Below are 16,361 nucleotides of genomic sequence, written 5' to 3' on the forward strand. Positions count from 1 at the left end.
TATTTGCTTTGTCAGTCTGCAATATTATCCGTTTGTGAAATGGCTGTTCTTACTCGCCAAATAAACTCATCATAGATACAAAGATTGAATTTTTAAAACAATTGCAATTAAAACGCATCAAACACCATTACATAACGAATAAATGAACATAATAAAATATTACAGACCATTATCAAGGCAGCAAATAGCCAAATGAAATGATCTGTATAAATAAAGAAAATATAATCATTGATCCTGACGCAACAAAACATTTATTGTAAAGCAATATGGGGTAGCATTGTACATTACATGCATAGATATATTTAGTTTACACATCAGTTGATATTTAAACATAGAAAAAAAAACCACAAAGTAGACAAAAGAGAGATAACAAGAAATAGAAAAAGAAAAAGAAAGAGAAAACGAAGAGAAAAGAAAAAAACAGAGACAAAACAGAAAAAGAAAGGAATATACTAACATTACTTACATTTCAGGAAAATCTAAATTCTTAAGACTTGTAGAGGAATTGTACAATATACGGTTATTATAAGGTATAATCGTGTTTTGTCACAATATAGCTATAAAGAATCGATCTATAGTGATGGTCTGTTCAAATATTTGATTGAAACTCAAATATAAGCTTTGAGGGGGTGTTATCTAAGCAGGCACAAAATTATTAAAAAAGAGGGACGAAAGATACCAGAGGGACAGAAAAACTCATAAATCGAAAAAAAAACTGACAACGCCATGTCTAAAATTGAAAAAAGACAAACAAACACACAATAGTACACGTGACACAACATATAACACTAAAGAATAAGCAATACGAACTCCACCAAAAACTAGGGGTGATCTCCGGTGCTCTGGAAGGGTGAGCAGATCCTGCGCCACATGTGGCACCCGTCGTGTTGCTTATTTGATAACAAATCCGGTAAAGTAGGTCACATTCATGAAAGGAAAGGGGATTGTAGTTACGACGTAAGAAACATATCCGATATCATTTGTGAAACGGTTATTCCAAAACGGTCAACCAACTCGTGATGGCGTCCGTAAAATTTACGATGGGATGATTTCAACTTCACCATTTGGAACTCTTGGTATAATAGCTTCCTTGTGAGCAGCAATCCTCTATCAAGAAAGTCATGATAGGAAATGCAAGCACGGGAATATCGTATCAATCGGGAGATATATACCCCGTCTGCAGGTGTTGCTGGAATGTTGCTACTTGCTGGAATGAAAAGTTCACAATAGGAAAGCTGAATTCATCTCTTTTGTCGTAAAGTTTTGTTTTTAACCGAACCTCATTGACAATTTCCAGATGCAAGTCAAAATATGAGGCCGACTGAACTGTATCTGTAGTATCCTTTATCTCTAGTTCGATTGGATAGATTCGTTTAACAAAGTCACCAAATTTTGAATTATTTAGTGAAAGAACATCATCTATAAAACGGAAAGTAGCCAACTTCTTATCTTTCTTCCTAAGAAGTTCCTGTATGAAGTCAGCCTCATAATAATAAAGAAACAAGTCGACAAGAAGAGGGTTCCCATTGGAATGCCGGCAGTCTGTTAAAAAACACGTTTCGTGGCTAATATTTAAAAGTATCTTTTTTGGTACACTTAAAAAGTAAAATCACAAAAATACTGATCTCCGAGGAAAATACATAAACTTATTGAAAGTCTTGAATTTAATGACAAAATCAAAATCTAAAACACATCAAACAAATGGATAACAAAATAACATAGGTAATATCTTTGGTTAGCTTGCTTGTTAGCTAAACCGTGAAGTCATTGTTAGGTAAGGTATACTACCCTCCTTTCGAAGTAGCCTGGTCCTACAGACAGAAAGATGTGTCATTTGTCGGACTAGTCTACTCTTAAAGTAGGGTAGTTTACATAACCTAACAATGACTTTTCTGTTCAGCAAGCAAGATAACCAAAGATATACCCTTTGTCTACACGCTAATTGAAATCGACTTTAATATTGCAAAAGTTCAAGCAATTAGGGCAAAACTTACCGAGCAAAAAAAATCAAAAGGCCAATGTCTATCTACCTTGCACATTTCAGAAAATTCAGATCAGATAACTAAACTGGGTCCAGCAACATTTTTAAGCAACTTAAGATTTTGACCCTCACAGTTTCCATTCACCACAAATATTCTCGTTACAACGAATCATTTTAAATACAAAAAATACCAGTTGCAGCTTTTTGTTTATCTATTAATATATGTATACGTATAAAGTTATGAAAGACAGCAGGGTCACCAGGGTGAGGAGTCCATGTCATCTGAAATAAATGCTAAGCATAGATCTAGAAAGCGACAGATAATCATGACATTAAAAAAACTCTCTTCTTTTCGACTTTTTTCGAACAAATTGACACATAAAATGAATTATATAATATTGTGGAATTTTTAACTTGTGTTCAATTCATTGGTTACACCTTTTACTAGGATAACAATCCTGTCAAGTATGAGCTGGGAAAAATATTTCAGAAAAGAAGATTGAAATGTGAAAGTTTCCGTGCGTCAGGTGCAACAGCATACGAACAGCTAACATGCCTCGTCAGGGTGGAAGCTAAAAAGTCCACGAAAATTTGATTTAAAACCTTTATTCGTTCCAACAAAGTTATTGAGATTTTGTTGAGGATTTAACCATCTACGACAACAAGATTTTTTTTATTAGAATTTACAGCTCTTCTATAAATATATGCAAAGCAAACCATTGATAAAATTGCTTGCTATGATTGTTTGGATGTTTGTAAACGACAGGTAAGTGATCTGTTTACTATATACTAGAATTTGTTTGGACAATAAACATTAACTGTAATTCCTGTCAGTTTGTATTTGTCCAAACAAATCCCAGTATGTATTGAAACTCCGTCGACCTCAAAACATCCAAGCAAATATAGCAAGCAAGTCAATCAAAGTTTGTTTTTTTGCATGCTTTTATAAAAGAGCTGTACTATATAATGCAAAGAAGCGTTTAAGTCTTTCGCCAAAAAAATACTATCAATTTCTTTTTGTCCTATGTAAACTTTCGTACCATTTCCTTTCATTCATGATCATTAAATTGAACTGTAAAATATTTCTTGGTACCTTCTCAATTCCTTAAAGTCTTATGTATACATAATTATGACAATAACTGTTGTGAGCACAAGATTTACTGCACACTTTTAAAGTTCTGCTTCATCAAACATTAAAATGTGAACTTAAGTTTTGAGACTTTTTTAATCGACACGATTGGAATTTTTGTATATGAGAACATGGTTTATCTATTAGTTGAAAATGCGGCTTTGAACTAGCTTTCAGTACCTGCGAGCATTCGTTGTTCAATAATGTGTGTCTTTTTGTTATTATTTTATGTGATAAATTGTTGTGTTGGTACACCACTGTAATAATGAAGGAGGAAATGAGGAGGGTTGGTTGGGTGGAAGTGGGGAGGGGTATGTGGAGCGCTAGCAAACATGTCTATGCGGCATGGGTTTTGATCATTGTTGAAGCATCAATGTAAGGGGCATTTAATGTCTTAATAAAACTATTCTTATTTTAGATACTATATATTGTTATCTGATATTGGACGAAAGATGTTGCCCTTTTATGTAATTATGTAATTAAGACACTGAATAACGCGCGTAGCGGGTTATTTAACAGTGTGCACCACATTTTTTATGTTATTTCGAATAGACAGAAAAAAATATTACAGTCATTTCTTATAATTTAATTCTAAATTCCATTTCAATCCGTAGAAAAACCACGAAAAAACGTTGATGACGTCACGGTCACATGTCTAAATTATGTCTATGGGATGATAACAAAATAACGTCAGCCAATCAGAAGATGCGTTACATTCTAAATTAAATTATTACAAGTTACGATCATTTGAAAACACATATTAAACACCCAAATGGATGCACAAGAGCTAAAATAGGAGTCATAGATCCTATTGACAACAATATCTGCCCAATTTTATTGATTTTGTAACATTTGTTACAAATATGACCAACTTCTTATCCAAAATCACCAGCACCGTATCATGACCCACCAGCACAATGACAGGACCCACCAGCACAGTATCAGGACATGAATAAATTAAGAAAAGGCTAAATTTTAATAAATTGCAATGTTTTTTTCACAAAATAGTTTTGCCGTGTGGATTGCGGTATGGAAAGCGGACTCTATGAGCATTTTTGTTTTATTTTTTCAGTTCTAGATTTTCTGAAAATTAGCACTTTTGTGTTACGCTTACTGAAACAGTTTAGAGGGTCAACTTTTTAATGGTTTACATATGAACCCATAAGAAACAAAATTGAAAAATCTCAACTGTTTTCTTCCATTTTTTATGAGTGAAAACGTCAAAAATCATCATTTTCGTCTTTGTTTACATTTTTTCATTGGTCACCAGCACCCGTCAGGACCGAATCACCAGCACAGAACGTTCTCTCGCAGGACAACCATACCCACCGTGTAAATGTTAATATAAAATCTAAAATTAAAATGATAATTTTCAGACACTTGAATGAGGATCAGTTGTCTTAATTCAAGAATAATATATAATGTCACGTTACGACAAATCGAACTCTTGTCACGATATTTTGTCAGTTTTGTCTTACGAAATCTTAAAAAGTACGAATATACATGAACTGCATAAGAGGAAACCGATTTTTTTTACAAAATATTTATGCCTACACAAATGTTCTTTTTTTGGTCCATATCTAGCAATTGAAATCATACACCAAATACATTGATGATGTTACCTTTCGTTAATTTTTGTACAAAACTCGAATGTGAGTCAGGACGAAAAACTATGATACATAGCCACAGATTTGTCAAAAACATGAAAGAGTATACGGACATTTTCCATTCTGATAACTTTTATAATTATAAACTTAATCAGTCTAAAACATGAATATATATATTGTACTGAAAATTCTCCCAACAACTTATTTTCAAAGAAGTATTCAGAAAAATACCGCAAAAGTCCAGTAAACGTGTAAGAATCAAACTGTCGAACACATCAAGCAACGTAACGAAAGGAAAACAAATGCCATATTCCTTATTTGGTACATCGGTTTTTATCGAGGAAACTAAGTAGGTTTTCACCTGATTTGAATGCTAGCAAAGACTTTCACATACAGGAAAGTTGTGTTTAGTTCCGTCATATTGACAAAATTGGGTCAACAACCAAAACTGACATAATTGGTTATAATTAACTTGCCAATACCTGTGATCTAGCAGCAATAACTGTGTTAACAAACACTAAATTCAAAGAATATTTAAGACTTGTATCTTTCCTTATTTAACTACATCAAGTTAATTAGAAAATCGCAAAAATAACTAACAGCGACGTGGACTAGAAAGGACAAAACGCGAAATTAAGTATCCGCGAAAATAAGTTGGTTTACGGTAACACATTTTCATTAGTTTATCTAGTTTAAGCTAAATGGAATTTGAGGATTGTTATTGAAAAATCCTACTATTATCATGATTATGTCTTTTAGGGTCTAGCAGCTACTTCTGTAAGGAAAACATCGAATCTAAAATCCATATTTCTGTACAAGCATGAAGGAATTCTAAAACATGCGTCGCAGAACTGCATAGGGTTATTATACGTCAGGTTTAATATAATAAAATGTTTTAAGAATTAAAGAAAATAGAATATATACTAGCTGGAGCTCTAAAGCATGCACCACAGTTTAAATATTTAAATGATTGAATAAACATACAATATGAATATGGTTTCGAGTTTAGGTGTTATACCTACGGAAGCGTATTAGCGCCACACATTTTTTTTTCATCTTTCTTCCTTTGTTTGCGTTAAACGCAAACCTTTTGTGTTACAACGCAAACCTTTTGTGTTACAACGCAAACCTTTGCGAAATAACACAAACCTTTGCGAACGCAAACATTTGCGAAATAACGCAAACATTGGTTTTATCTTATTTCTTATTTAAGATTGGCTGTATATATTAAAATGTATCACCTTTGTAGTAATTGCAAAGTAAAATGCTTGAATAATTAGATCATATCATTGACTAATAATGAGCAGAATAATATAAGAAGATGTGGTATGAGTGTCAATAAGAAAACTCTCCATCTAAGTCACTATTCGTAAAAGAAAACCATCATAGGCCAAAGTACGGTCTTCAACACAGAGCATTGGCTCACACTGAACAACAAACTATAAAGGTCCCCAAAAACGATATCCTTGTTACTACTAGTATATATATTACAAAGAAAATTGAGTAAATTGAGGTTATACCTAAGAAAAAAAATAAACCCTGCTAATATAGCTATATAGTTATCAAAGGTACCAGGATTATAATTTAGTACGCCAGACGCGCGTTTCGTCTACATAAGACTCATCAGTGACGCCCATATCAAAATATTTATAAAGTCAAACAAGTAAAAAGAGCATTGAGGATTCAAAATTCCAAAAAGTTGTGCCAAATATGGCTAAGGTAATCTATGCCTGGGATAAGAAAATCCTTAGTTTTTCAAAAATTCAAAGTTTTGTAAACAGGAAATTTTTAAAAGTGACCACATTATTGATATTCATGTCAACACCGAAGTGTTGACTACTGGGCTGGTGATACCCTCGGGGACGAAACGTCCACCAGCAGTGGCATCGACCCAGTGGTGTAAATAGTTATCAAAGGTACCAGGATTATAATTTAGTACGCCAGACGTATAACCGAATATAAATATACTTCCAAAGTAAGCTCTCGTTTGAGAACTGTGTAAAGTAGGTTAGATTCAAACAAACTACCCTTTGGCAATAAATGTATAGAATGAAGATGTTTTATTAATAAAATTATGTTCTCTCTATTTAAATTGCTACCCAAGCATCTTAGAAATACTTCATTATATTGAAATGAAAATTCAATGACTTTCTATCAAAGAATCTTGATCATATTCTGAGATTTAAAAAAAATGTTTCCTTATTAATAATTATATAATAATGTTGTGTTTAACATTGACTATGCGAAAATATTAGCCAGGGTGAGAGACAATAGTGCACGACCCGAAGGGGAGTGCACTAGTGTCTCAAACCCTGGCTACTATTTTCCATAGTCAATGTTAAACACAACATTAATATCATTATTATACTGACTGTTTACTATTTTGAATAGTGACAGTAGTGTATTTCAGTGTAAAAAAAATGCGCTTTATGTAACTCTGCATATAGATGTATTAATACTGCAACTAGTTGTGTTTATTTCCTAAATATAGAAGCATAGCTATATTTTGTATAATGTCAATTTCATCATGGAACACTTTCTCCACAATCAGAGGTCCATTAAGGGATACAAAAGGTTTTTTTTTCGATTAAAAAAGCTACGATTTTATTAATTTAAGTTGCAGTATAAAAACATTACTCATATAACTCAATAACTTATAAAAAAACAATGATAGCGGATCATTACTATTTATCTGTTAACAAATTACTTCTAAAGTGTTCAAACAATTTTGGCTTCAACGGCAGTAAGCAGAAGTAAACAAAGAACAAAAACGTTCTAACAGAAACTACAGTAATTTAAAGTCTCTTAAAATGTCAGAGAAATTTAAATGAATATATCTTCTATTTCCCCCTGATTGTTAAATTGTAATAGTTTATTGATTGCCATGCTTATAAATCCAACCCACTTGTCTGTCAAAGCAACTAAGCTCCGCCTTTGCACAATGATTGACATGAAAATCAATAGTCTGTTGCAACAGCAAGGCATACTATTTTCGCATAGAGCAGTTAACGCTATATATTTCTTTAAAAAAACTAAGCAAAAATAGAACAATTTTTCTATAGAAGGACATTCTTACAGGAAGTATAATAATTCATTTTAAAGCAGAAAGATCATCTTGTCTATTTGACTTGGAGGTTTCACAATTGTATGACATTATTTTTGATCTTTCAATTTAAATATGACTATATACTAAACTATCTATTTTCTTGTTAACTTATATACTTTTCTGATGCACAAATCAGTCTTAATTTATGTTTAATTGCACTTCAAGTATTCCTTTATTCCTATGAATATTTATCATAATGATTTGGCCTTGTATGTATGTTTCTTTTTTTTATCTACTTGTAAATCACATCCGAAATGAATGACAGATGGACATATATACAAAATTTAATGAATAATTGAAATCACGATATTTGCGATATAACGCAAAGTTTCGCGTTATAACACAAAAATATTCATGATCTCGGATTAGTAATCCGTGATATGGAATTGACAATTCCTGACCTCAAATTGCTAGTTTATGATCTCGGAATGATTATCCGTGATCTGTGATTTTTTATCTGTGATGTCAGATTAATAATCTGTGAACAAGTAACACACAGTATCAAAACAGACTACAAAGTGCAACATATCTTACTCAGGGATAGATTACCTTAGCCGTATTTGGCAAAACTTTTAGGAATTTGGGTCCTCAATGCTCTTCAAATTCGTACTTTGTTTGGCCTTTTTAACTTTTTGGGGTTCGAGTGTCATTGATGATTCTTTTGTAGAAGAAACGTGCGTCTGGTGTAAATACAAAATTTAATTCTGGTATCAATGATGAGTTTGTTTGCAATCACTGGGTCGATGTCACTGCCGGTGGAGTTTTCATTCCCCGAGGGGATCACCAGTCCAGTAGTCAGCACTTATGTGCTGACATCAATAATCATTGATATGGTCATATTTATAAATTAACTGTTTACAAAACTTTTGAATTTTTTAAATACTAAGGATTTTCTACCTAAGGAATATATTACCTTAGCTGGATTTGGCAAACTTTTAGGAATTTGGTCTTCAATGATCTTCAACTTCACACTTTATATGGTCTTTTAAACTCTCGATTTGGATTCGAGCGTCACTGATGAGTCTTTTGTAGACGAAACGTGCGTCTGGCGTAAATACAAAATTTAGGTAGCACTCCACAGTTAGAAAATAAAATTAAAAATGAGCCACAAAATGTTTTATCATCTCCTATTCCTGGATTTCTAATACATTAACCTAACTGTTTGTGTTGTACATGTGCATATGTATGTAATCAGTATATTCCATAGATTTGATTTTCAAAAGTTAAAAGAGTGAAAATTAATTCCTTTTATGTGTATCCATGGCAACATTCTGCATTTATTTACCATAAAATATTGCAAAAAGGGGGGTGGACATGTCACATATCCCCTCAAAATTTGGATCAAACTAGAATTTCAATGCCTTTGAGTGATACCTTTTTAGAAACTGTTGTCATAAATCTTCCTAATGATCAAATAAAAAATGGGTGTCTTTCGCCTAATTTTTTCGTAAAATCCAATCACAAAGTTCGTGCGATAAAAAGTTGGAAAAAAACATTACAATAATTGCCAGACCAATGTATGGTAGGGACATGCAAATACGGACTGTCATACAGAAAACAGCCTATATTACATACATTACATAATCTTGATGTTCATATAAACCCAATACAAAGGCTATTTTAATACTCAGCTATCCAAAAATGAATTTTATTGCACACTAGCTCTCATATTTGAAAAATCCACAGGGGCCAAAATGCGAAACTACACACCTAACTGTGGAGTGCTACCTTAATCCTTGTTTCTATGGTGTTATATTCCTGTACCAAGTCAGGAATATGACAGTTCTTGTCCATTCGTTTTTTGGTGAGTTTATTTTATACTATTTGTTTGAATACCGAAAACAATAATGATGGGATACACTCTAATAAAAGAAATGCATTCATTTATTATTCTTTAATGAACAAATAGTACTTCAAACAAACTTTAAAATCAAAAACATGGAATGAAATATTTGCATACGGATTAAAACAATCTTTTAAAGGAGGGTACAAGTTATCTCAAATTATGCCTTATTCATTTCAGAAGTTAAAAACTGGAATATTTCTGACGATAACTCCACTGTGCTTAAACGGCTGTGGGTAACTTAAGTTACCCACAGCCCAAGATGGCGGACTCTAAACTTGTTGATATTTAATTCATACAAAATGTACCTTTTGCGACTTTTTCATGCAGAATGTAAATATTTATAGGATTATTGAATAAAGAAATGACTAACAATTACCATAAATTTGTTAATATAGAGTTCACTAAAGCGCAAGGTCAACTTTAAAAAATGCATAAGATGTCCGTAACTTTTTGATAGAAACTAAGCAGACTGTCCGTAACTTTATTTTTAGATGTGGGTAACTTTTGATTTAAAATTTTAAGAATTATAATTTCAACAATTAGAAGACAATTGACATCATATTTGTAACCTTCGCGGCCGTTTATACTACTCATTCACCACCAAATGTGATTTTATTAACGCATCATACTTACACCACAGAAGTTTTATGTGGGGCTTGTGGTACTCCATCCTGGTTATGGTTTGAACTTTTATTTACTGATGTGCGTCTTATCGACGTTTTTCACTCGTCAGACCAAGGCTTTTCCATACTCTTTAATGTTTTGAGTTTAATTATATGTTTGCGGTTTACCTTCACCTCTGTTTCTTTCTATGTGTATTTTCATGAATACTCTTTGACGCGGCTCGGTATTTATACATCCCACCAGTTAGTTATAGTTTTATGATTTTTTGAATATGTTTCCTAGTATGTTTTTTTTTTCTCTCTTTGTATGTTATCAGGGGTTGTTAGACTATTAAATTACCCTGTTGTCCTACGTAGTTATTTATATTTTTATATACTATGTCGAATTGTTACACTATGTTGACTGCTCTTTTCCTTTTATTCACAACGGTCACTGACTTTTACCTATTGTGTCTTTTAGTTTTATTCAGTTTAATGAGATTTAATGCAACTTGCATACAAATGAAATATGCAGCTAGCTGTAAAACTAGGTTTATTCATTTATACAAAATGTCCTTTTTTTAAGTTTTCCCATTTACTGTAAACCTTGGCCAGGGTGCCGCAATATCACCGTGCGCAACGTCCCAGTGTGTCCAGATTGACACCCCCTTTATTTTACTGTCAATGCTGATGGGATTTGTTTTTGTGGGGATGAGAGAAAAGTGTTTTTAGCTTTTTCAAAAAGACGGAAAAAAGTTTGTGCACTTAAGTCTCTTATAGTCTATCCACTGCATGCCTGGGAAATTTGGGTTCCCCTCCAAAATCCCAGATTCACGCTACCCTTGTCGTTGCTGGCAGAAAATCAGTAAGTGTATACATGCTACATGTATGTGTAAAAAATACTTGTGTAGTCTACTTGTTCAAAAATAAAAACGAACAATGATGTTTCAACAGTTTATCTGCTATGATCGGAAACAACCCTCCGAACTAGGCGATTCGGGTACCCCGACGTTATACAAAATGAGACCCGAGTTTTGCGGATTTATCGTGATTTTTTTCATATTTTTCCCAATTTTGTCTTCCATCGATACAATGAATTATATCATACTAGACATCTACTTCGTTTTGTGAATATGTATTCGATTCAATCTCTATCATCAGTTTAAACATTACATCCGCGTCTGTCGATTCTTTGAAAGTTACGGACATCTCTATTGGTATAATGAAAAAAGTTACGGACAAGTTGTTTTGAAGTTACGGACAGCCTAAGTGTTTTTTAAAATCGTGCTGTGATCGTTTATTTTGTAGAATTTAATCACCTTTCCAGTTTAGGGGTTTCCACAAACGATTAATACAACTTTTAAATTCAGTTGTTTAATTGATGCATTCGTGGTATTGTTATTCTATAGAAGAAAAGTATCGAACCGACGCAAGGCGGCTCCATCTTGGGCTGTGGGTAACTTAAGTTACCCACAGCCGTTTAAGCACAGTGAACTCACAATTATTTAGAAATAATGAGTTCAGCTCTTTAGGTAATATTAAGACTATTCTTTTATGGAACTTTTTGGTCATAAATTCAGGATCCTAATGCTTCTATGTAATAATTCATCCCTGACTTTCAAATATTAAGGTTTGAGTTCTCTTGGTAATCCATAAAAGCGCTTCAGTCACACCAAACACTTTTCTTTACATCCCATAAAGAACCAATACGAAAGCCAAACCTTGTCTTTAACCTAACTTAGGTTTAACAACGTTCTAGAGAGTTCAAAGTAAATCGTGAAAAAAACAATAATGAACAAAATTTCTGTCAAAACCATAAACTTTCTAGAAAGAAATGTAAGATGCAACAAATCTTAAGATTCCTGACCTGAGATATGTACATAACAATTTGGTTGAAATTTTTTATTAGTCAGAACTCTATTACTTTAAAATCTAAATGACTGAAAAGAATACACATTAAAATAACTGACTCAAAAGCACTGCATCTAGATATCTTGTTTTAAAGACGAGAAATAAATAAATCTACATTTTTCTTGTGAAAAATGATATTCATTAAAGAGAGACAATTTGAAGGCTTTTTTATTTTCTGTGTTCTGGAAATGCTATGTGATTTATAAGTTCCTCAAGATAAATAACCTAGTCGGTTTTTAATTATTAAAAAAAGTTTCAGACATACATTCACTATTATGCAAACCTTGACTCAATATATTGTCGGGAATGGTAGGTTTTAAAAACGAAAATAGTGGATTGTTTTTAGGTATAACGTCGGTAAGTTTATAATTATACATAACTATGTACATAAATGGATACATTGAACAGAGCATCTATCTGTATAAGAACATATTTGATATTGTTTTTAAATTTGTCTTCTTTGAAAAAAACCTGCATGCAATTGTGTTTGTTTCAATATTGCGGTCTAACATGACACATTGCCACCATTCATATAACACTCTGAAAAGAAACAAAATGTTTGATAGTATTACCATTTGATATTCATTGACCAAAAACAAATGTAAAGCAATGTTTTCGGTTTTACAGTTTCTGTATTTAGTAATAGCATCATCCTACATAGTGTGATAATATGACAGTTTTTCGTATTTTTTATCGGTTTTTTTTTCTGTTGTGTGTGATATACATAAACATTTGGGCTCTTTGATGTATAGATATTGCATGATCGCCATCTAGCAAAGACTCTTGTTAAATATGTGCTAGGGAATTTTATGAGAGTATTTGCCGGTATGAAAACTTCATTCGTACAGAAGATATTCGTAATAGACTTTGATTAATAGACTATCCATTGGGTGCTATGAATAATAAAAACGATAAAAAATGATAGAAATATTTTTAAAAAAACAACTTTTACTTAAATATATTTGTATCATCTGTTTGCAGTTTACTACAAAAATATTGGAAGTTTATATTTAAACAATAAACAAATGTCCTACAAAATCTTTACCTGACAAAGAAACATCCTTGTTCAATTCATTTAGTACTAATTCTGGTGTTAGTCTCTTCCTATAGTCCACGTCAAGAAGACCTATCAATATTGGGAGTATGTATGGTGGTATTTTATCAACTTTGTCCAACGACTGGCGATTAATCTAGTTTAAAATAAATAAACTGGTTTAATGAAAACAAAAAAAGGGTTTTTCCCACTGAAATAGCAAACAAGTATATTTAACATAATTTCACAAAGGGATCGTAAGGATTATGTGTGATATGGTGAAACTTTTATATTGCATTCTTGTTACTAACGATTTGACCAATCTCTGAAACCCCATGAACAAAGTCATTCTTTAGTCAAGCTACAACATCATTACTTGTTAATAGCTTTATAACAACTTCTGGAAACAACTTAGAATTTCATGTTATTGGTTATACGCCATTTTTCAGAAACCCCACGAACTAAGCCATATTCGAATTGTAACTAGCCACTTAAATTAAAGATTACCAACTTTGGCATTGGGCATTGTTTAGACCTATATGTTCTTGTCGTATACATCATTGTAAGAGTCGATCAATCGATCAATAATTAAATAAACGAATGAACCAAAAAGCATCTGCTTACAGTTATTTTCAAACATGTCCAAATAACTCATTAAATGCAAATATCTCGCATAAAAATATAATTGAGCTTACATATTGTTTCATTTTCTCTCTGGTAGAGTTCAGATTGTCCTGAGTGACTTTGCCATTGATGTGTGGATTCTTTTTGGTCAATAAATTGAAAAGTATCATACCAAGCTGCCAGCTGTCCCATGCAACAAGAAGACTCTTTACTTGCCCATCAAACTTTAAAGATAAATATATGTTTATCATCCTCTGTTCCAGGTCTGGAGGACAGAGATATGCAGTAATTGGTCCTGAAAAGTACAAAATTGCTATTATTGTATAAGTGTATATCGTAATTTAAGAGACAAAAAATCCAATATACTTTGTTTTGAATATCCGTGATTTTGGAAATTTCGATTTGTATGCACTACTAATGTTTCAAATCTGAATTTGTTCAAGTACATGAACCAACTAACATTGCTACATCATCCAAATCTTATTTTTCTCTTTATTTAGATATCTATAAATTTGTAACGAATATGAAAACTATTAAAAAAAATAAGTGTGTCTTTAACCCCTAATCAGCTAGTCAGTTTGCAAGTCCAGTCTACATTTATATTAAGTTTTGATTAGACTAAATATATATATACAAATGATATATGTATATATATATATATATATAGTTTTTGTGTATGGTCGATTAAATAAGTAACACATACGTAAATGATGTTTGTCTGATTTCTGCATGATTGTTGAACCGAAGTCTATTATGACGACAGACGATGGATCATTGGGATCTCGTAACATAACATTTGACACTGAAATATAGAAATCTTATCAAGTGATACGTGAATGTTTTTATGTTAAATTCAATTTTGCAATTATAAAATGTAATTTGTAATAAAAAGAAAAACAAAGCAACCTCATTATATAGACTTTTGAAATGGAATGAACCAGATTGATTGCCTTGTGTCTAATTAAAAAAAATGTCTGTTGAAGATTTGGGGAATCATAATTACAGCAATTTTACTCATTGATGTATAAGTGATATCCGTCAACATTCAATAGTAAAAAAATAACAGACAAGTAAGTGTCCTTATCCTTTATCTAATAACTACTGCACACTTTACATAAAAATAAATGATACAACAACAATACAACATGAGCTTTCATTCGTCAACAATACCAACAACAAGAGGTTTTTAACGTCTGCTTTCGTTGAACAAATATTTTCAGTTACTTTACATTTCGCCCTTTCAGAATCTAAAGACGTATGAGTAATCTCATAGTTCGTACACAAAAATTAAAATAACGATACGTCATTGGTTGAATTTCCATTGTTTAGAACGTTTTAAACCAATAACACTGGACACTTTAAATTTGCAAAACACTCATTTGCAAATCCGCCGCCGCCTCAAATAAGAGCTACAGAGTCATGTATATAACCAAAATGTGCGGAATTACATGGGATTCAATAATTTCATTGGTTTTCTACTGTGACTATTATATTTATTTTGCTATTTGATTTATAAAAACATGGGATTTTCAATATCCCATGGGACAGGGCAAAATCCCATGGGATTGACCATTATCCCATGGGATTTTGGTTAAATCCCATGGGATTTTTTTTTGGTCCCATGGGATGATTGTAGTCCCATGGGATATTTGTTGTCCCATGGGACAGAAAAAATCCCATGGGACTATAATTATCCCATGGGATTTTTAATATCCCATGGGACAAAATAAAATCCTATGGGATTCAAATTATAAATATATAGATATAAATATACAGTTATGTGTATGTTACAATGAATGCTGTTTGGTAGTAAAAAGTTTTAAATGTATACAAGTTTTTTATATTTTTTATATATATTTATATATAAATTTCATTTTTTATTTCATTTGTCACAAACATGTTTTTTATTCATTTTGTTTATATGATAATAAAGGTTATTCTTATTTTGGAATGTATAATAATATTTACGGTCAAAGAGTAAAGTCCTTAACTGAAACAAAGTGATGACATGTCTAAATAAAAGAAAAAATATTGTTTTGAAATCTTTGTTTTGTTTATTTTATTATGAAAATAGAACTGAAAAATATATTTCATATTCTGACTGAATAGTTTACTCTTTTCATGAGGTAAGGTTTTCTTTGTTATAGTTTCATTGCAATTCATGAATATGCAAACAATTTGAATTATATACCTTTGTGGTGTACATAATATTATGCTTATATTTGTAAATTAATAATATAAACACTTTTTCTGTTAAAGTTTTAGTTTTCTTTTTTCACTGCTTGCTATATACAATTATTCAGTCCACTATATAAGAGTCAAGTCAATAAATTATTTCATCCACTAGAATATTCCTGCAATCTTAGACAAAACATTTTTTCAATCTGTTCTTCAAAGATCTTCCTCTGTACATCTTTATTGGATGGAACTATTCAAATGAGAAGACAAAGCAATTTTATTTGGACAACAACATACTAATAATTTTTTCATCGTTCCTCCTTTCAATTGATAATTACATTGTT

At 31.8% G+C, this 16,361-nt stretch overlaps 1 protein-coding gene and 1 long non-coding RNA gene across 2 annotated transcripts in view; one reads left to right on the forward strand and one right to left on the reverse strand.

Moving 5' to 3' along the window:
* The window catches only part of LOC143041959 (uncharacterized), a 189,929-nt gene that overhangs the window by 88,235 nt on the left and 85,333 nt on the right, over nt 1-16,361 (forward strand). The gene's annotated exons all lie outside the window — the stretch shown is intronic.
* Nucleotides 12,523-16,361, reverse strand: part of LOC143041949 (uncharacterized) — a 28,742-nt gene continuing 24,903 nt past the window's right edge. Inside the window, exons 6-9 of the mRNA XM_076214124.1 lie at nt 14,543-14,641; nt 13,911-14,134; nt 13,228-13,372; nt 12,523-12,722 (exon numbers count right to left, since the gene is read on the reverse strand). Coding sequence (XP_076070239.1) covers nt 12,688-12,722; nt 13,228-13,372; nt 13,911-14,134; nt 14,543-14,641 — 503 coding nt within the window. The 3' untranslated portion in view covers nt 12,523-12,687. The remainder of the gene's footprint in view (nt 12,723-13,227; nt 13,373-13,910; nt 14,135-14,542; nt 14,642-16,361) is intronic.

Source organism: Mytilus galloprovincialis, chromosome 8 (assembly GCF_965363235.1).
Source record: "Mytilus galloprovincialis chromosome 8, xbMytGall1.hap1.1, whole genome shotgun sequence".
Classification (NCBI taxonomy): Eukaryota; Metazoa; Mollusca; class Bivalvia; order Mytilida; family Mytilidae; genus Mytilus; species Mytilus galloprovincialis.